Source organism: Lemur catta, chromosome 21 (genome assembly GCF_020740605.2).
Source record: "Lemur catta isolate mLemCat1 chromosome 21, mLemCat1.pri, whole genome shotgun sequence".
Taxonomy (NCBI): domain Eukaryota; kingdom Metazoa; phylum Chordata; class Mammalia; order Primates; family Lemuridae; genus Lemur; species Lemur catta.
This window is the reverse complement of record NC_059148.1, coordinates 21837174-21857923: the sequence shown is the minus strand read 5'-3', so window position 1 is coordinate 21857923 and position 20750 is coordinate 21837174. Positions and strand designations below refer to the sequence as shown.

The window sequence follows — 20750 nt, the reverse complement described above, 5'->3', positions numbered from 1 at the left end:
TGTCTTCTGGGAGGTGGCAGGTGCAGGGAAAGGGGCAGGCCTCCACGATGAATCCAAACTCCCAGCCTGCGCCATGCGCTGGTGTGAAATCCAAACCTCTGCAGGAAACTCAAACCAAGGAGTTAATATAAAAGGTGTTTTCACACCAGGAAAAACTCTGAGGTACCTGGCACAACAAATGCAACAGCAAAGCTCTGTGTAAGGCTCTTCTACAACCTGGGGCCTGCAGGAGGCCTATGGGGGAGGTGAGGAGGAAGGGGGCAGGGAGAGACCCCAGTCGAAGATGAGCTCATAATCGGAAAACAGACCACACAAGCAAATGAAGCACCATATGGGAGAATCAGCAGACAAAACTAACAAAAGGAACAGCACCCCAAGAAGGCAACACCAAAGAGACTACATAGTAGGCTTTAAATTATGAGGAAAGAACAGTACCCTATGACAAAGAGGTGAATTTGGAACTATATAGCACTTATAAACATTTTTTTTAAAGTCACTGGAATTAAAAAAAACTAATAGTCAAGTTAAGGCAGCAAAGTTGTAATGGCTGAAGAGAGACATAGTGAACTGGAAGATAGATCTAAGCAAACGAGCCAGGATATGGCACAGAGCAGTAAAAAGAAAATATGAAGGAAAGGTTAAGAGGCACTCATGACAGAATGAGACGGTCCAACATATTTCTAATAGGAATTTCTGTGTGAGAAGATAAAGGCAAGAGATAATATTTTCACGGTGGAACACACGGGACTTCTCCAGAATGAAACAGCATAAGCCATTCCCAGGATAAATAGAAATAAATCCACACCTAGATGCAGCAGGTACAAAACACCAACAAAATTTCAAAACAGAGAGGTAAAAACAGGTTTCTACAAAGAAATACTAATTAGACAAAGCTGATTTCTCAACAGCAACAAGAAACCAAAAGCAAAGTACCGACGACAATATCCACCAACCTCAAATTTTATACCCAGCCAAATGATCATTCACAGATGCTGGCAAAATAAAGACATTTTACTACTTTGTAAAAGTTTACAAAGTTTACAATTCACAGACCCTCACTGAAAAATCTATAGAAAGATGTATTAAATAACAAGAAAGCTAAACCCATAATGATGAGTGGATACAAGAATGCATAGTGTCTGCATAAAACAATAATGAATATGTGGGTTTTTTGAAATAAAGAAAAAATCCTATAGAATGATACAAATTAAAGCATGTTAAAGTCCCTGATCATCAGCACAAAGGCAGAGATAATGATTAACTTTAGGATGTCCAAGTGACAGGCATATCAGAAATTAAATGAATTACTAAAGTCATAGAATGCCTTTAAAAAGGAGATTAGGTCCCCAGCTTCCCAGAAGGTTTACAGTCGAGATGGTTAGTGCCTGCCAACAACTATTAAGCACTTCGCCCAAATTCTCACTTAATCCTTACAACGATCCCGGGACATAGGTTCTATTTTTACTCCCAATTTACAGATGAGAAAACTGAGGCTCAGTGAGGCAAAGTGCCTCGCCCAGCCAGAGAGAGGCAACAGCACGATTCAAACCCTGGTCTCTCTGCTGGTGAAGGACAAGGCGGTGAGATGCCAGTCTGTGTGCCACCAGGGAGGGACTGCAGAGGTGCAGGCGAGGGCAAGACAAGAGAACCCCTCAGACCCACCAGGTGGGTGAGGCCTGAGAAGCGCTGGGCACTCGCTCGGGGTTCGGTGATCACTGGGACCCCGGCGGGAGGGCTCAGGAGGAACTTAGGGGACCCCCTTCCACCCTCGGCACACGGGGCAAGGTGTCCTCGGTAGCCCACCTTTGGGTACAACCAGCCTCTCTTGCCATCAGTGTCTGTGACTCGGCCACATCCACGGTACTGATGTGTCCTGCCTGGCCACCTGCCCGCCCTACCTCCCGCCCTCCCTCCGGGAGGCACCTGGGCCCTGAAACCTCCTGTGACGGCTCCTTCTCACCTCCCAGGGGGCCGTGCCCAGAACGGAAGGCCCACTCCTGACAGCACGCCCGTCTGCAAAGGACACACTGCTGGGACAACAAAGGGCCTTTTTGTCCTGGTGCTCCCGGTGGCCACCACCACCGGTAGAAGTCACCCACTCGACCTTCTGGTTTTATGCATTAATAATTAAGCCGGCGCCAGCGACAGGGAGGCTGGCGGAACCAAGGTGCCCGGCTCCCCTCCCCTTCCCTCGCACGGTCTCACCAGAACTGGCAAAAGGAGGCCCTGACGCTCCTTCCCAGGGCACCGGGCACTTCTCAGCCGAGAACGGCTCACCCCACCCCCCCGGCCGGAGACAACAGCCACCAAAGTGCTTTGCAAAAGGGACAGCATCTCATCCACGCCCGGGGTTTTCTGCCTGTATCCCTGGGCCGTCGGGCTTGTCTGAGCATTGATTAAATTCCATGCCGCATTCTGGGGACATTAACTCACGGAAACACAGCCCGCCGGGTGGGGGTGGGAGAAAGCAAGATGCGAAAGGGATCTAATTACCACTAATCCGCGGAGCTGGGACGCCTTGCAGGGGACTGCGGTCGCCTGCACAGAGAAGACACAGAGTCTTCTGAAACTGACAGGGCCCACGCAGCAAGACCCCAGGACAGGCAGGCAGCGGCACTCCCGCCTCTTCCCTCCCAGCCGCGACCCCATGCCCCCTCGCACCGCCCACCCTCCCCAGGGGAGCCCACCGTTCCAGAACTTTCCACACCACCCAGAATCAATCCTGTCTTGAGGTCCGATTCTCCCCTTGCCAACCTGGTGAACAGTGTGCAACCCCATCAACGAGGTTGTGGGGGATGCTGTCACCTGCCCCAGATCACGCAGACTCGTGTCACCCAGGGTAGCCACCCTGTGGGAGACACAGCTTCTCCCCCCACTTGCAAAGCCCCCAGAAGACCTGGGTTTGGATCTGGGTTCCACACTCAGCATGTAAGTGACCTTGGGCAGTCAGTGCAGGTGTCTGAGCCTCAGTTTCCTCCTCTGTAAACTGGCAACAGTAACGGTCCCGCCCTAGTGGGCTCTTCCAAGGATCAGATGACAGACAGGTGCTCCAGAAAGAGCCGCTGGTACCTTCTCCACGGCTGGCTCAAGGGGCCTGAGACCACCTGGTCAACTGCCACACTTTTAAAGGGGTGGAAGTGGCAGCTCAGGGAAGGACCGGGCCGGACGCAGGGTCTGAGCGAGGCCACGCAGCCTGCAGGGCCCAGGGACTCCAGCCTCCGGGGTCCCCTCTGCGCCTGTTGCTGGCGATGGGGACACTCTTGGGCCCAGGTGAACAGAGGGAGAAGTCTCAGCGGGGCCAGGGCAGCGGGCGCTCTCGGATGCCCCATGAGTAAGCCTGCTTGCTCCCCAGCACTTCGGGAAGCTTCCACAGCCGGCCGCTCCTGCACGTTTCCACAGGGGGGCACCCAGGGAAGAGGGCAGGGGACGCCTGGATACCCCCACCCCGGCAAGGTGGGAAGGGCTCCAGGGGCTGGGGTCCCACCCCCCAGGAGGACTGGTTCTCCCCAGTCTCATTGTTCCTTCCTCCTCTGCCAAGGCGCCACCGTTTGCACTTTTCTTAAAAAATGTAATTGTTTTCATCATCATTTTCGTACTGAGGTGTCATCTACACACAGTGGGAGCACCCAGACAATCCCGCATCCTGTTACGTGGGGTTCACGGGCTCCCCGAGGATCCCAGCTTAAAAGCCACGGGCCAGCCCAGAAGACGAGAAAAGGGCCAGGTGGCTGTGGCTGGCTGGCTGCCGAGTTCACTGCGCTCCGGCGGCCGACAGAAGGGAGCCGGCCAGCCCGCCCCTGCCCCTTCCTCTCTGTGTGCTGCAGTCATCAGGGTGTCCCCTGGCCCCCTCAAGCTCCTGAGCCTCCAGGGGGCAGGGAATGTATCTGGTCCAGCCAGGCATCCAGTGCCTGGAGCACAGCTGAAATATGGCACCTGGTGAATGAGCCCAGGCCGTGGTCTGGGGCCACCTGAAGACTTTATAACCCAGGGTGATGCCCACAGGTGAGAACGCAGCAGCAGAACGAGCGTCGCTCCGCTGGCCTTGACCGCGCCAGCCCTCCCTGCATCTCCGGTTCCCTCCCCAAAGGATGAGACTCGAGGTTAGACCAGGAATGGAACCCCGACTCTACTGCTCATCAGCCCGTGGCCTTGGGCAGTCAACTTCCTCTCTTGAGCCTCGATTTCCTCATCTGTAAAATGGGAAAGCAATGGTGTTCCCGGGAGGATTGCACGAGCCCCTGCAGATAAACTGCTTGCCTGGCAGAAGACACACGCGGATAAACATTAGCTATTATCATCACGAGGTCTGAACTCTATCTAGATCTGGAGGGTTTTTTTTTCCTCTTTCCTTCTGGCAGCTTCTTGGCATCTACATACACACACAGCCTGTGGAGCTGTTCTGGAGCCTGAAGGAAAAAACAGACCCTCCACCTTTCCCACAATCCTCTCTCATTATTTTCTTTCAAACTCCAGGAGCAGACAGGGAGTTGGGGGGGGACAGGGAGTTGGGGGGGGACAGGAAGTGGGGCCAGCTCCAGGTGGCGACGGGCACCGATTCAGGTGAACGATGGCCCATTTCGCACCTCGGGGCACACACGCCGGACACGACTCGGTCCCCAGTGGGGAGGGCGCGTGGGAAGGACAAACTCAGATACCACCAGGGCGCTTCGGCTCGGGTTTTTCATTCGAATTTTAACAATCTAGGTAGGGAGCTTTCTGGGCTCAGAAAAGATGCCTGGGAATACTGGCTTCCGTTTGCAATCCATCAGTGAGACTCTACAGGGAAGGGGAAGGGAGGTGGGCGCACAGACCCCACGATGCCCCGTGTGGGCGGGCGCTCGGGCGTATTTTTGGTGAGGTTGGCTCAGCGCTGAACCCGGGAGGGCTCATCATTTGGGGAGGAAACTGGAGATGCGGGGACGCCTGGCGAGGGTGGCCCTAGGTTTTCCACTCCTGGGCGGTGCTCCTGGGGTTATCAAGTCCCCAGGGCCCTCATCCCTTCAACGTGAACCTCTTACGAGAGCCACTAACCACACACCAAGGCGAACAAGACATGCTCTCTCTGCACCCGGGGAGCTCCAAGTTTTGAGGGGGTGGCAGGTGACAGAGCTGACAATTTTAACGCGGTGAACGCCTGCTATTACAGGAGGGAATGCAGATGCCACAGGTGCCCCAGGGATGAGTATTTAACCCAGAGAGGTTGGAAGGAGAGACGGCTTTCTGGAAGGAAGCAGCAGGACGCTAAGTCCTGAACACCGAGGGGCATTATCTTCGCAGAGACAGGGTTAGGAAGAAATGTTTGAAATCCTCTCCTGCGTGGTGGCACAGAGGCGCTCCCCATGTAAACACCCGACTGTGCACGTGACAATGACAAGAGTGCTCCAGGCAGAGGGAGCTTGTGCACAAAGGCCTGGAGGTGAGAAAAAAAATATGGGCAGCTTTTTTTCCTACCCCTTCTCGGTTCCTAGAGATCCAAGAGGCACCTAAACACAAGGAAAGCACACTGGTGGTAAGAAAGTGATACCCGATTCCGCCACTCACAGGCTGTGGGACTGCAGGCAGGCTGCTTTACCTCTCTGAGCCTCAGTTTCCTCATCTGTAAAATGGCCACACTCCCACCTTCCCCAGAGTGCACGCAAAGCACTCGGCATGGGCCCTGGTGCTTGGCAAGTGCTCAAGGGGTGACATTCATTAACACCATCCTCTGTTTGCCCCTCTTGTCCTTTCTGGATGGCGTCCCCAGGAAGGGACTAAGCTGATTCTTCCCGGGAAATCAGGATCATCTTGGTCCCCAGGGAAGCCGGGTGGGCAGGGGGCAGTAAGCAACCCAGTGGGTACCACCTGTTCTCTGGCCCCCCCCTACCCTCGGCTCCCCCCACTTCTCCGGGAAGGTTCCCAAGGGAACGGCCCTGCAGGAATGGAGGCTGGGAGCTGACATTCCCAGGCCAAGCCCAGCACTCTGCAGACAGACACACATAATCTTCTTGAACCCACACAACTCCAGGATCCAGGCAGGGGCACTGAGGCTCATGACTTGCTCAAGGTCACGAAGCTGGGAAGAGGTGGGACCAAGATTTAACTCTCGGCCAGGGCTCAAAGTGGCCAGGACATAGAAAAGTGTTCCAAGCACGGTCAACAGTATCAATATAAACACTTACTTGTGTTTGTTCTAAGTACTTTAGGTATATGAATCCTTCCCACAACTCCAAGGAAGGTACTACTACTGTGCCCATTTTATAGTCCATAAAACCGAGGCACAGAGAACTTAAGTTATTTGCCCAAGGCCACATACCTAGACAAGACCCCTGAGGTCAGGCTCCTGCTGTGCCCTGAGCCCTGATGACAGCTGTGCCCTCACCTCCTACAATTCTCATTTACTGTTGCCAAGTTGTTCCTGCCACAGGGCCTTTGCATTGCTCTTCCCTCCACCCGAGACAACCACTCCACTGATGTTCACATCACTGGATCACTGGCCCTGTGGGTTTCCATCATCACCTCCGCAGAGGGCCCCCCCCCTCGGCCCACCCTAAAGAAACTCACTTCCCTGCCCCATTCTCATGCCACCCTGTTGTATCTTGTTCACAGACTTTAACGCCTACAGGTTGCTTTGTTTGCTGTGTCTCCCCCCACATCAGGAACATCAGCCTCTCTGGGTCACCTTTAAATCCCCAGCCCCCGGTCTATAAATGTTTGCTAAATGGGTAAATGTGATCAGGATTATGTTAGCCCCTTTCAGAGGGCTGGGGGGAAACTTGCACCTACCCAGAGGCCCCCCCACATAAATGAAGGTGTCCGTTCTCCCCTCCAGTCTAACCCCAGCACCCCCTCCCTGGCCCTATCCATCTCCCTTCCCCCTTTGGAGTGTGAAATATGAGCTCCGGGCTGCGAGAAGGGAAGCCGCACCAGCCACATCTAGGAAAGTTACAGAGCAGGGACACAGCATCTGTCATCCCCGTGGGAGGCCGGGCCCAGGAAACTGACAACACTCCCGGCATGCTCTGCAGCCCCACCTCCTGTCAAACCCACAACCGGGTGGAATTCCCCCCCCATCCCCTGGGTGCCGCCCGACAGCGGGGGCTGCCCACGGGCCCACCCTTCCCGGGGGGACCCCAGCTACAAAGAACCCCCATTCCCACCCACCCAGACTCAAAGCAGCAGGAAGCAACACGAGGACACTTGAGAAATAACAGAAACAGGAAACCCAAGAAAGTCAGGGGGATCCTCCCTTCTCTCTCGCCTTAACCTTGGGACTGAAGTTGATTGAAACTTTTTGAATAGGTATAACGTTCACATAGTTCAACAGGAAAATATAAAAAAGTTTACAGTGAAAAGGTGGCCGGCTCTCCTTGGCACCAAACCCTTCCCTCCCACAAGTATCCATTCTTAACTACCTTGTGTATTCTCCTGGTCTCCAATGCAAATAGAGCAATTACAGATAGTACTTTCATTCTCTCCTCTTTTTTTAAACAAAAAAGGGTGCCATGTGATATATACTGCACTGCACCTTCTCCTTAATTGGATATAACTCTATATTTGCAGAGATATAGACGTATGTATTAAATATATTAATATATGCATGTGTACACACATGCCAGTTATTAAGAGTTTTCTATAATTTTCATTCAATTCTGCAAAGACGTGTTCAGACTGGGGGTCAGGGGAGGTCACTTTACAGCTGAGCACAGATGGCTGGCCACCCCCTCCCGGCAGGCGACACTGGATGCTGTCTGCACTCAACTCAAAGCAGGTGCCAGGAGCCAGCTCCTTCCCAGAAAAAATCTGCAGCTCGCGTTTCTTGAGCAGAACCCCCATTCCACAGAGAAGTAAAACTGACAATCAGAGACGTAAAGTGACCAGCCCAAGGTCACACAGCCAGGAAGTGGAGCTGGCAGGGTTCGCACTGCATTTATCGCTCGCCAGATACGGTTTGCCCACACACCTGGCCTCCCGCGGTCTTCGGTCCCTACTGAGCCGGTGGCGCCCCGAGGTCAGGGCTCAGGATCCGGTCCCCTGCCCGGCTGGACTTGGGCGAACAGGCGCTTCCTCCGTCACTTCCCTGCGGGCAGCCTGGCCCTGAGCGCCCCGCCCCGGCTCGATGCGGGACGCTCAGCCTCTGCGGGTCGCGGGCGAAGGCGCGGGGCTCCGCGCACAGTGCTCTGCGGGCGCTGCCTCGCTGAAGCCTCCCAGCTGCCCGCGGGGGGGGACCTGCCTGCGCCCACTGTACGGATGGGGGGACGAAGGCAGGCGCCCAGAGTCGGACTCCGCCGCCTAAGGTCACCCGGCCGGGGCGCGCCAGAGCCCGGCTCCCACCCAGGTCCGCTCGACTTCAAAACTTTCCGCCCCTGCGCCCCGCGGATCCCAACGACCGCCAGGTGCGGGGCGCGCACTGCAGCCCGGCAGCCGCGGGCGGGCGCTCGCCCTCCTGGCCCGGGGACGCCTGCCCTGTGCTAGGGGGGTGGAGGAGGAGGGTGTCCCGCGCCCTGCTCCCTCTCCGGTCCGCAGTCCCCAGGCCCGGGGGTTCCCGGCCAAATCCAAGGCTGAGCTCCTCGCCGCAGCCCGAAAAGTGGCCGGCGGGGACCCATTTGGAGGAGGAGGAGACTGAGGCGCAGAGAGGGCCAGCCACTTGCCCAAGGTCACACAGCACGGCGGCGGCCAGAGGTCCCCGCGCCGCCCCCCGCGGGGTACTCACAGCCGGTCTTGCCCTCGAGCTCCCGCACCTCCGCCGACGCGGAGTGGGCAGCGCCCATGGTGCCCGCGGCGGGGGCCCCGGGGCGCGCGTCCCTCGCAGGCCCGGGGCTGGTCTCGGCTGCGCGGCGGCCGCTCCGGCCTCGGGTCCGGTCTCGGGTCGCGACGCCGGGGACGCCTCGGAGCCGCGGGGGCCGCGTGGGGCCCGAGCGCGGCCTCATATAGCGGCGGAGGGCGGCGCGCCGCGGTCCTAGCGCACGCCGGCTTCGCGCACTGCGGGGCGGAGGGAGCGCCCCGCCCCGGGCCGGAACCACGGGGAGGGGGACCCGGGAGCACCCCCCGCCCCGGGTCCCGTGCCCCCGCAGCGGCTGCCACGCGCGTGCGCCCCTTCCGCACCTCTGCCGGGTACGGAAAGAAGCAGGCGCGAGTGAAGTCGGGGCGTGGGTGGGAGGGATCGGACCCCTGGGAGATCCCCCCTCCACCCCACGTCCTCCCAGACCTCCGGAGGGAAACGCCACTAGAACAATCAAGGAGGTCAGCAAGCATTAATTAGCTAGAAGGCAAACAATAGCAGTAATAATAATCCGATGTGAATGCGCACCACGTGCTGTGGCTAATTCCAGGAAAGCCCCAGCGCCCTCCTGAGATGCACACACGCCCACGTGACTGCCTAATCCCACCCCACCCCCCAGCCCCGCCCGAGCTCCTGGGCCAGGTGGCTGCGTTTGAGCGAAGCTGCGGGAGAGAATGCGATGCGGGTGGTCCCTGTGCCCACTGTGGAAAGTTCTGGGACGTTCTGGTCGGCTGGGCGTCTAGGAGCCAGGGCAGGGGCTCCCCCTGCCAATCCTGCCACCTGTCTAACATGATTCCTCCTCCCTAAAATGGAGATAACAAGTTAATGAGATATCCACCAGAGGGACTGGCAGGGACACAGCATAAGGTGACAGAGGCTGCTGGTCGCAGTGGAATCTTGTCCAGCTCACAAGCGAGGAACTTGTTCAGGGAGGTCACAGCCAGGACAGAACTTCAAAGTCAAGACTTTGTGGTTCTGGTTCCCAAGGCCAGGCCCTTGTGCTCTGCAGTGTTTGGTGACACGGCTGTCAATGACTGTCCCATATGCGGTCTGCCCTGGGTGCCAGGCTCAGTGAGAAATGCTGGGGTGCCCACAGAGGGGACTTGGGTGGGCTCACCTCCACCAGTGTCCCAGGCCGCTGGGGAGGGGGCTGCTGAGACCGGGCTGTCCATTCCTGCAGACTACAGGCCCAAGCCAAAGGTCACAGCCCTTTCCAGGGGACAGGAGGTGACTTTCAGGTGGGTGGGGCCTGAAACCTGCCAAAGCGGCAGAATCAGCCCCCTCCTGGTTGAAAATCCAGCTTCTGGGTTCACAGAGCTGAGGCCGAACCCTGAACCTGCATTTTAAAGCACCCCCAGGTGGTGCTGAGACCCTGCCCAGCTCGGGAAATGTTGGCTGTGGGGCATCAGCTGGTCTGAGCGGGCTGGAGCGCTGACCTAGGGACTGCTTTTCAGGTTAGAAGGATCCCAGAAACCCAGGCAGGCCTCCGTGGTCAGAAAAAGCATCCCCAACCGCCCTGGGAGGTCTGGGCCTCTGAGCCAGCCCATTCCGCATACGTGCCGGGAGCAATTTTATTCCAACTTAAAATATCAGTTCCTGGAATTTTATTATATTAAACTAGTCAAGGATGAAATGATGGAGCTGTCTGCTGGGGAGACGGGAAGTGGCGTTCTCCGGTTCGCCCAGTTGCGCCCAGAGCTGGAGACGTTGCACGTGGATGGGGACAATGAGAGGGGCACATGGCTTCTCAACTGTCCCTCGGGTGATCTTGGGGAGGCCCCCCAGCGTATAGGGTGAAGGGAGCCAGTCTTACTGGATCACCTGTCTACACTGGCCCAGGGGTCCCCATTAGCTCCCAGACGAGCCCTTGCACTTGTTCCTTCTGCCTGGAACTCTCTTCCCCCCCCTCTCCCTATGGCCGGCTTCCTCTCCAGATCTCGTGTAAACATCACCTCCTCAGCGGGGCCTTCTCAGGGTCCTCCTCCCGCCTCCTGGGTCTGCAGCCAAACAAGCCACCGTCACCAGCCAGCAGAGAGCAGGACAGAGGGGGCCTGGGTACACGACAGAGGAGAATCTATTCCTAACTGCAGGGCTTGGAGAAATAACCAGGAGCACCTTGGGGCAGCAGGAAGGGGAAACGCTAAGACATAGTATGTGCGTTTTTTCCTTCCTTCATTTATTTGTTGCACATTTATTGAGGGCCTACTATGTCCAGGGCTCCGGCTGGCTCCTGGAGCCACAACCAGGACTAAGATGCCACCTTCGCTTCTGAGGAACTCCCAGTGCCGGGGGGAGACAGACACACGGGCAGTGACAGAGCAGAGGGATAAACAACGGCTGACGTGGCTCTCATGGGGCCGGCAGAAATCTGGAATGTTCAAGCCAGAATGGCCCCTGGAGAGATTCTGACGTCCTTTAAGCCGAGCTTCAGGGAGTCCATGATTGTCCCCAACTGTGGTCCCCAAGGGGTACGCCAAAGCCAAATACTGTGCAGCTGGGTGGGCCCCCGCCACCCGCCTGGGCTCTGCCCTCCTGCCCTGGCGGTGATGGGCACACCCTCAGGGCGCTGTCCACACAAAGCCCGGTGTGCCTGTTCCAGGACGTCACGGCTGTCATTCAATCCTGCCAGTGGCTCTGCTGCCGTCACAGAGCAAGAACCAAGAGCGAGGTCTGCAGCGTTGCATGGGGTCTGGCCGGGGCTGATTGGATTTGTCGACTGGAGCCCTGGCCCAAGGACACCCCGTGGGGTGAGCTTTAGCCCCCATAACACAGCATGACGTTCGGAGGACTGGGAAACACTTTTGTCACCAGGCAACTGCCTCTTTTCTCCCAAGGACCTCCCCCGGGAGGAGCTGATTAAAATCGGTGGCCACGATTCAAATAGCCGGTGACTGTGAAGCCACAAAGGGCAGCCGAGCCCAGAGACAAACAGGCCAGTCTCCATTCGGCTCTGTCACCTTCCCGTCAGGGAGAGCTAAGGAACCAGACTCAGGCAAGTGCCTTACCCTCCGGGAGCCTCAGTTTCCCCATCTGCAAAATGGCAATAACAACGGTGCCTTCCTCATGGGGTGGTTGTGAGGGTTACATGCAGATGCATGTATGTAAAGTGCTTGAAACTGCCCGACACGCCAAGTGCTATCCAGCCTGTGCTGGTAAACAGGCTGTGTGACAGGGCGGCAGGGGAGGAAGCCCTAGTCTGCAGCCTTTGCCAATTTCTGTGGTGCAAACACTCCCACCATTGTCAATTTCAAGCTACTGATAATTTAACAACAGGCTTTCAAAATCCCTAAATATTTAACCATTTACTCTCGCAAGCTAGTCAAGACGACTCTAGCACACTACTCAGTAGACCAGCGGTCCCCAACATTTTTGGCACCAGGGACTGGTTTCATGCAAGGCAATTTTTCCACGGACAGGGAGTAGGGGAGGCGGAGCCCAGGCAGTGATGCACGGCCGGTACTGGGATGCGACCCGGGGCTTGGGGACCACGGCAGTGGACTGTTACTATTATTCATGCGTTCGTGCGTGCGTTCATTTATGCCTTCACTGTGGAGTGCCAGGGGTTTGGACGCCACAGTGAAGGAGACAGTCCCTGACCTCAGGGATTCCCAGAGTCCAGAAGGCAAGACCATCATGGTACACTAGTGGGTTCCAGCTGCTGCAGGGGCGTGGACTGGAGGCACCCAGCGCACCCCCATTTTATTGCTAGGAAAACCACGGTGTTCAAAATGCGTTGCAAGGCAGAAAGACAGCACAGACTTGAAGGTGTCTGAATAGTAGTTTCTAGAATTTGCTCGTCCCTTCTAATCACTTAGCTTGGGGTAACTCCCATGGCTTGGTATTGTTCTAGGAGCAACAAGACACTTTTCTTTAACTTTGGGCCACTGATTGCAAGAAATTGGTAGGGACTCCAGGTGCCGCCTTGCTGGGCCTCTGGTTTAGTGAAGACCACACCTAAACCTCATCAAACACGCGCTGATTAGTGACACTCTCGTGGAACAGGCCCAGGGATTTCGGCTCTGACATGGACAGTTTTTCTCATAAGCTTATTCAGGCTCCTTATGCTGGTTTCATACGTCTGGGTCTCTTGGTTTAAGTGTCAATGGAATCAGAAACTCACATCCCCAATTTGCATTTCGCACTAAAATTGTCTTTTTGGTTATCTTTTGAGCAATCCTTCCTCCCCTGGTGCACCCTGATCTTTTCAGCTCACCCTGGGCAACAGCGTGCCGTAGGAGGTAAACTGAGATCTGAGTTGGATGCCGGCTGTGCCACCCCCTGGTTGTGTGCCCCTGGGTTGGCTACATTGCTGCTCCAAACCTCGATGCCCTCATCTGTAGAATGGGCACCACAATCTCATCTCCATGGAGTCGGCGAGAGGATTGGGCCGGGGTGAAATGACTGGCATAGAGCACACCCTTCCCGGCTGGCCGCTCCTTCCCCTGGGGGAAATGGGTGGGACTTCATGGCCAGCCTAACTGTCCTCTCTCTGCTTGCCCTCCCGCCCTCTTGTCCCCATGGGTCCCGGGGAGACAAATAAATGGAACTGAGATTCAAAACTCTGTCCAGCCCCCAGTTCTCGTTAAATCACGTTCAGCCTTGGTAGGATGAGCTCAGTAAGGGGAATTTAGAACAGTCATTCCTTCCCTTCCTTCTCTGAGTCCTTTAGACTCAACCCTGAATTGGAAAATCACATCTTCTCAATTGCCTGAGATTCTTGGGCTCCCAGTGATGCACCCCCTTCACCCCCCAGGAGGCACGACTGCCACCGCCACCAGCATCTCCGTCTCAACCGGTAGCTGGGGCCAAATGCCCAGATCTCAGAGGGTTGCGGCTCCGCGGGAGGCCGGGCTGGCCCTAAAAATAGGAGACAGGGGCTCTTTGGGGAGGGTGGCTTGAGCCTGTTTTTCTGTTATTTATACAATTATAAATAGTGACCAATGACTGGAACTCGCAGGGGGCAAATGGAATGTTGTCTCTGGATGGGCTTCAGACTCTCTGTGTTGTTGTCCAAGAGACAAACTTATCAGAGAAACAGAAAGAGGTGGCAGGGGACCAAAATCTATTTTAACTTCACGGTCACTTTACATCGAGCGGTGGGTAGGCCGTGAGACAGGAGTGAGTGGTTGGGATTTGGAAGGGTCTGCTAGAACCTCTGCTCGGGTTGAAATGCAACAACCCCCCCAAGGGGCCTCCAGGTGGCGATGCTTTTACTGACTCATTACCTGTGATGCGGGAGAGGACTGTGATGGCCCCAGACCCACGAACCAATGGGACCTCTTGCAGGTGTCTGTCTCTACCGAAGGTCACTCGGCTGTCAAAAAGGAAAGAAAAGCCACTTCTTCCAACTGCTGAATCAGTTTGCCACAATTTAGCTCTGAGTAATGGCTGAGTTCTTCTTCTTTACTGAGGACTAAGCATTATATACATATATGTATATATATATATATTTTGAGATGGAGTCTTGCACTGTTGCCCGGGCTAGAGTGCTGTGGCATCAGCCTAGCTCACAGCAACCTCAGACTCCTGGGCTCAAGGGATCCTTCTGCCTCAGCCTCCCTAGTAGCTGGGACTACAGGCATGCATCACCATGCCCGGCTAATTTTTTTGTATATATTTTTAGTTGTCCATATAATTTCTTTCTATTTTTAGTAGAGATGGGGTCTCGCTCTTGCTCAGGCTGGTCTCGAACTCCTGAGCTCAAACGATCCACCTACCTTGGCCTCCCAGAGTGTTAGGATTACAGGCGTGAGCCACTGCGCCCGGCCCATTTTCTATATTATATTAATACATTATCCTCATTGGATCCTAAGACAACGCTATGGAATGTGCATCTTCTCACCTACGTCTGAGCACGAAGAACTGAGGCTTGGCCAAGCGACACCAGAGTCAAAGCTCCTGGCTGCCCCATTGGTGGTTCTCCAATGGTTTTGTGCCTCAGAATTCCTTGTGTCAAAGGGGCCTAGGAATCTGCATTTTAATTGATTTTGCTGTGGCCCATCTGAGGACCACCCCAAACATCTGGGACAGAAAATAGGGGACTGGGTGTGCTCACCTGGGACCCCTCCAGGGACTCCCCCGGAATCCTTCCATGAAGCCCGTGGCAGGCTGGCGTCCAGCCCTGTGCAGGGGGGGGTTAAGAGCCCTCTAGGACTAAGACGCTGGCTTGCTGTGGCCTCCCTGTCCCCAGGCACCTGCAGGAATGGACCCTGCACTCAGGTGCAGGGAGGGAGACCCCTTCCCAAAGGGTCACCTCTGTAGCTACAAATGGGCACAGATCACGAGGACAAGGTATTACTGACTGTCCCCTTGGCTGTCTGGCTTCAGGCAGGCCCCACCTCCAGCGTGCTACTGAGTGGCTGGGGTTGGACGTTGCGTTGGGCCACCTCCGGGACCCGGAGCTGCACCACAGCGCGATGCCACAGGCTGTGAACAACGTAGAGCAGCGAGGGTGGTCCTGCCCTCACCCACCCCTGCACCTCCCAGCCAGGGCGGCCGTGGGGGGCTGGGCGGGGGGGCAGGCTCAGCCCTCCCCATTTCCCCCCTTCACTCCTGGGATGACCCCAAGTACCAGTGAGACCGGCTGAGTGCCCGGGAGGCAGGGATGATAAATACGTGTTGGGGTTTGGAGTTGGTGCCGTGGATAATTTGGGGCTTGCTTGGGAACGCAGGCGGCCGCACCTACCATTTGGGCCCGCTGGGGCAGGCAGCGGGGACGGTGCGGGGAGGAGGTGTGGCTGGGAGCCCGAGGTCCCCCAGGCCTGCCAGGACACACAGCCGGGCCGGGCCATGCTGACGCAGCGGCGCTCAGGGCCGGCTCTCCCCAGCTGTCCGCTCCCGCCGCCTCCCACCCCTGCTGCAGAAGGCAGGTCTGGGAACCAGCGCCCGCTCTGCCTTCCCGAGGGAAGAAAGAAGTGGGATGTGAGTAAGAGGCAGAGGCTTCCCAGCCGCTCTCGCGAGCCCCTTAAATAGAAGAAACTTCACTCCTGCCAGGGAGGCTCCACGTGCTTAGCGGGTTGGGGAGAAAGACGCTTTGGGGGCTTCTGGGTCTCTGTGTGCACGGGGGAGAATCCTGGACGGGGCTCACTGTGTGGAGCTGGTGGGTCCTGCCGGTGGAGGAGGCCTGGAGAGGAGAGCCCCCCACCCCGACTTTGGGTAGGAGCCAATTTGGAGAACCCAAGGCAGGGCTGATGAGCCCCTCGGAACTGGATACTTCAACCTTCTCATTTTCACAGAGGAGGAAACAGAAGGTCAGAGTGGTCATCCAGCCAGGACATGACTGGCTAGACCTAGAGCAGCTCCTGAGACACAGACCAGGCGGTGGGGTGTGGGTGGGCCTTGGGCCATCTAGGTCAGGCTGTCCTGCATTCTGGTATTAAAATGCAGGATCCTGGGATGTGCTAGGGTAGAATCACTGGAGTGATTTTCCTGTACAGGCAAATCTGAGAGCCTCTAGAGGTGGGGGTGGGGGTTGGATTCCAATGGATCTGGGTTCAAGTCCTGTCTTTGGCCTTAGGCAAGTGACTTTACCCCTTGGTTTCCGTCTGTGAAATGGGTACAAGAATTTAACATAAAGTATAACGCACTGTTGGCACATGGAAGGTACTCAGTAGTGGACAAGTGTGACCCCAGTCATCTGGTCGGCTCAGGGACTGCTGCCAGGTACAGTGGCTCGGCGGGGCAGGGACAGTGACCTCCCGGGACTCTCCTCCACAGAGAGAAGTTGTGCTCAGGTTGTGTGCTGCAGATGGGGAGGACAATTTGGTGCCTGTCCCCCGGGGCAGGTTTAAGTCCCACAGAGGGAGGGAGGGAACACAGACAGGCTGGAAGATCTACGAAACTTGGGGCTCAAGCCCCGCCACCAGATGTCGCAGGGTGAAGAGAGGGCCTGTCCACTTCTGGGTGGAGGAGGGCGGGTGCGGATAGGTGTTGAGTTCAGCAGAGGGGCCCTGTGGGTGTGTTTTCGGGTCAGCAGGAAGTGGGGGGGGGAGCCCTGGGACCTCAGAGAGGCTGGGGCAGAACTGAGGACACAGGGACATGGCCACGATCCCCTTCCCTTTGTCTCCGTGCACAAAGCATGGCGGAACGGGGCACGTCCTCACCCCACTGACACTGAGGGTTTATTTCCTGCTCAGGAGGACACAGCCAGAAGGCCCACTGCTTTGGACTAGCTTGACATTCAGAGGTCAAGGAGAATGGAATTTTCTCAAGACATATGTATGTCGAAGCAGCGACATGGGGCTAAAAAGTCTCTTTCTGGAGGACCTAGGAAGGGGGAGGCAGCCCTCCGTCTGCGGGGTTGGGGGAAGAGCCCCAGTGCAGAAAGAGCTGGAGCAGGGGTTCGAGAACGTGGCCGTACATTAGCAGCACCTGGGGAGTGTGTGAAACTCCTGGCGCTCAGGCCACACCCGGCCCCCAGCTGAACGGGGTGGGTGGTGGGGAGGGTGGCATTGGTGGGCGCAGACAGTAACTGCAAAGGAGACGCACCCGGGGAGCGCTGATCCCAGGCAGATGAAATCAGTCTCTGGGGGCAGGGGCGCAGGTGGTGGTGTTTTTAAAACGTGCAGGCAGGGGGTAGAATCACACATCCAGCTGACCTGGTGGTGTGATGCCCGCAACCACCTGGCACCGTGTGGGTGTGCGTGTGCTGCAGCGTGTTCTTGGAGATTCTGGGGTGTGACCCTGGGCTCCGACCAGGCACCCAGCAGCTTGTGCTAAAGCCGTGGCTCATTAACCCCCACAGCCCAGAGACGAGAGTCGCACAGCAGCCGGGAGTGGCTCGCAGGTGGCACCTGTGCAACTGCCTCTCTACGGCCACCTGTCCCTTACCCACCTCCATCTCGCTCCACTCAGGATGCATTTGGGGCCTCACGGGAAAGACACGCTCCCATTCCTCCGAGAATCAGTCTGGGGCTGCTCTCTCTGCGGACCACCCTGGTAAAGGAAGCGTTAGAAATTTGGGGTTAGCGCAGTGTGACCTTGAGCAAGTCACTTCTCCGTCACGTTTCCTGTGCTTAAAAAAAAAAAAAATAATAAGGATGCAGCTCCCTCTGCCCTTCCTTGACGACAATGCATGTGAGTGACTGGGCTCTCTGAACGTCGGGGGTGATGAGTTTTTAAAAGATGACTTCTCAAGCTCCTCCCAGACAGATGTCAGAAGGCAAAACCCCACTACAAAAAGAGGGAGACCGAGGCTTAGGGGGCTGGGTTCAGTAGAGCCAGGGTGCAAGGTCAAATCATAGGCAGCCACAACCACCCTTGAAAATCCCCTACAGTGGCCATAAATTATGGAACGCACAGCTCTGTGTGCATAGCCACGTATAGTAAATACGTGTCACACGGATGTGCAAATGTCCAGGAACACACTGTGCATGCCAGCATGAGGCACATAATCTGAAACGGTATTTTTATTGACTGCATGTGATATTTAGTTTTGCAGGTTTATGGAAGTATGATCAACAAATAAAAATTGAATATATTTAGGATATACAATGTGATATTTAAACATATGCATATATCGTGAACCAATCACCACAATCAAGCTAATTGACACATCCATCGCCTTGCATAGTTGCCATTTTGTGTGTGGTGGGAACAATTGAGATCTATTCTCTTAGCAAATTTCAAGCACACAACTCATGATTACTAACTGCTCACCATCAGTACATTAGATGGTTGGCCGGGCGCGGTGGCTCACGCCTGTAATCCTAGCACTCTGGGAGGCCAAGGCGGGAGGATGGCTCGAGGTCAGGAGTTCGAGAACAGCCTGAGCAAGAGTGAGACTCCGTCTCTACTAAAAATAGAAAGAAATTATATGGACAGCTAAAAATATATATAGAAAAAATTAGCCGGGCATGGTGGCACATGCCTGTAGTCCCAGCTACTCGGGAGGCTGAGGCAGAAGGATTGATTAAGCCAAGGAGTTTGAGGTTGCTGTGAGCTTGATGCCATGGCACTCTAGCCCGGGCAACTGAGCGAGACTCTGTCTCAAAAAAAAAAAAAAAAAGAAGATTTGTACCATTTGACCAATATGTCCCCTCTGTCCCCCACCCCCGGTAACCACCATCCTACTCTGCTTCCGTGAGTTCGACTTTCTTAGATTCCATGTATGAGACGTGAGATTTGCCCATGTCTGCCTCGTTTCACTCAGCATGGCATCCTCGGTTCTATCCGTGTTGTTGCAAATGGCAGCATCGCCTTCTTCCCAAAGGCTGAAGCGTCCTCCAGTGTGTTCGTGTTACACTTTCTTTATCCGTTCGTGTATCGACGGACGCTTGGGTTGTGGCCACCTCTTGGCTGTCGTGGCTGCTGCTGCAACACACGTGGGAGCATGGATCTCGCGTTGAGATATGGATCTCGTTTCCTTTGGGTATAAACCCAGTAGTGGGATAGCTGGATCATACGGTTGTTCTATTTTTAATTGTCGGAGGAAACTCCACGCTGTTTTCCGTAACGGCTGGAGCCGGGGTAGAGCTCAGCGGTAGGGCGTTTGACGGCACAATGGCTGTACCAGTTTGAAACAGCATTTAAGGTATCTCGTCTAAACTGTTCCCCTTCCCTTCTTCTCTCACCCCCCTGCCCCTCCAGTACCCCCCCTGAAAGCTCACAGCTCCTGGTGGGCTCTGGGATTTAACCCTGGTTTGACTCACTCTTCGTACTCTATGCCCAGAATTTATTTCAACCCCAGAAAGTAAGTTCATGGTCACCTGTTGGGGTTTTGCACAAGTTCCTGGTTGACGTTCTCGCTCTCTCGGATTGCAAGAGCTCCAGAACTCTGGTGTGCGTGACCGTGCCCCGGAGCGTCTGGTGTGGCCGGCAGGGCTGGGGGCTCTGGGGTCGGTGCCTGATAGAGCCCCCAGGTGGTGGGGGGGGCGGGGTGAGCAGGATGGGGGCGCCTCTGCCCCAGCTGCCGGGAAAGGGGTCTAAATCCAAGGGCCGGCCAGGGATCGGTCCCTGCTGGCCTCTGCGCTTTGTCCCCAATCTACTGATTGGGTCACATGGCCAACTTTCAGCAAAGGATGGGATGGTGGGGAAGGGGAGGAGTGGCAGATTCGAAACCTCCAGGGGGGGCTCCGGCTAAAGCCTGGGGGAGCACCCAACTCCTCACCTCCACCTGCCCCAACACCCGGGGCTCCGCGCAGCCCCCGGGAGGAACCCGGTGAGCCTCCACCGGCAGTGCCGGCTGTGAAGAAGGGGCAGCGAACAGACCGCAGCTGCTCCGCTCTGATGTCACCAGAACTCGTCTCCGTCAGGCCTCTGCCACTGTTCTTAGTCTCAGGAATACACCTCCGCCTCTTAGAAGTCTCTGGGCTTCAGCAGGCTCTTCACAAATAACTTGGAAGCTTGTGGAGGGCAGGAGTACTTTCTTTCTTTTATGCCAGGGCTTCCGCGGAGGGCACAGCTCCCTCCCCAGGGAGCCCTGTGAATACTGTCACGGTATCAGGAATGGTCACTCCCAGCCATTGAACTTGCTGGCCGCCCTTGAACAAGGCCAGCTCGGTGATGACCGCCGCGGGCGGGGTTGGCGCTGCGGGCTGAGCTCCGCACTAACCGAGCGGTTCCAGAGTAGTTGCGGGACCTGGGTTCGAATCCTCACTCTGCCACTTCCGACCTTGGGGAAGTCGCTTTGCTTCTCGTTGTCCCTGTGGCTGCATCTGACACCAGGGCAACGAGAGTCGGGGCTGCAGTGCAGGAGACAAGAGTGGAAACGCACAAAGTGCTTAGAACAGCGCAGGCGGGCCGTCCGGCTGGCTGCCACTATCTGCCGTTGCGACTGGTGTCCTTAGGAGGCACCATTGGCCACACTGTACCCACAGCACACGGAGACCTCGCCCCCGGGTTCAGTGGCGTGCCCCAGCCACCCACCCAGTTAGGGACAGCAGCAGGATCTGATGTGGCGTCTGTGCCACAGGAAGCTTATGGTCAATTATAAAGCTCTGTCGCCCCCTAGGGCTTGGGGCCGGGGGACCAGATACAGTCAAGAGGAGAGGGG

General features: G+C 56.2%; 1 protein-coding gene across 3 annotated transcripts in view; it reads right to left on the bottom strand.

The window, feature by feature from the left end:
• The window catches only part of TESC (tescalcin), a 42127-nt gene extending 33221 nt beyond the window's left edge, over positions 1 to 8906 (bottom strand). Inside the window, exon 1 of one of the 3 annotated variants that reach the window (XM_045534284.1) lies at positions 8690 to 8906. In XM_045534284.1, coding sequence (XP_045390240.1) covers positions 8690 to 8906 — 217 coding nt within the window. The remainder of the gene's footprint in view (positions 1 to 8689) is intronic. The other 2 variants (XM_045534283.1, XM_045534285.1) reach the window with 2 other exon arrangements.
• Between the last annotated feature and the right edge of the window lie 11844 nt (positions 8907 to 20750).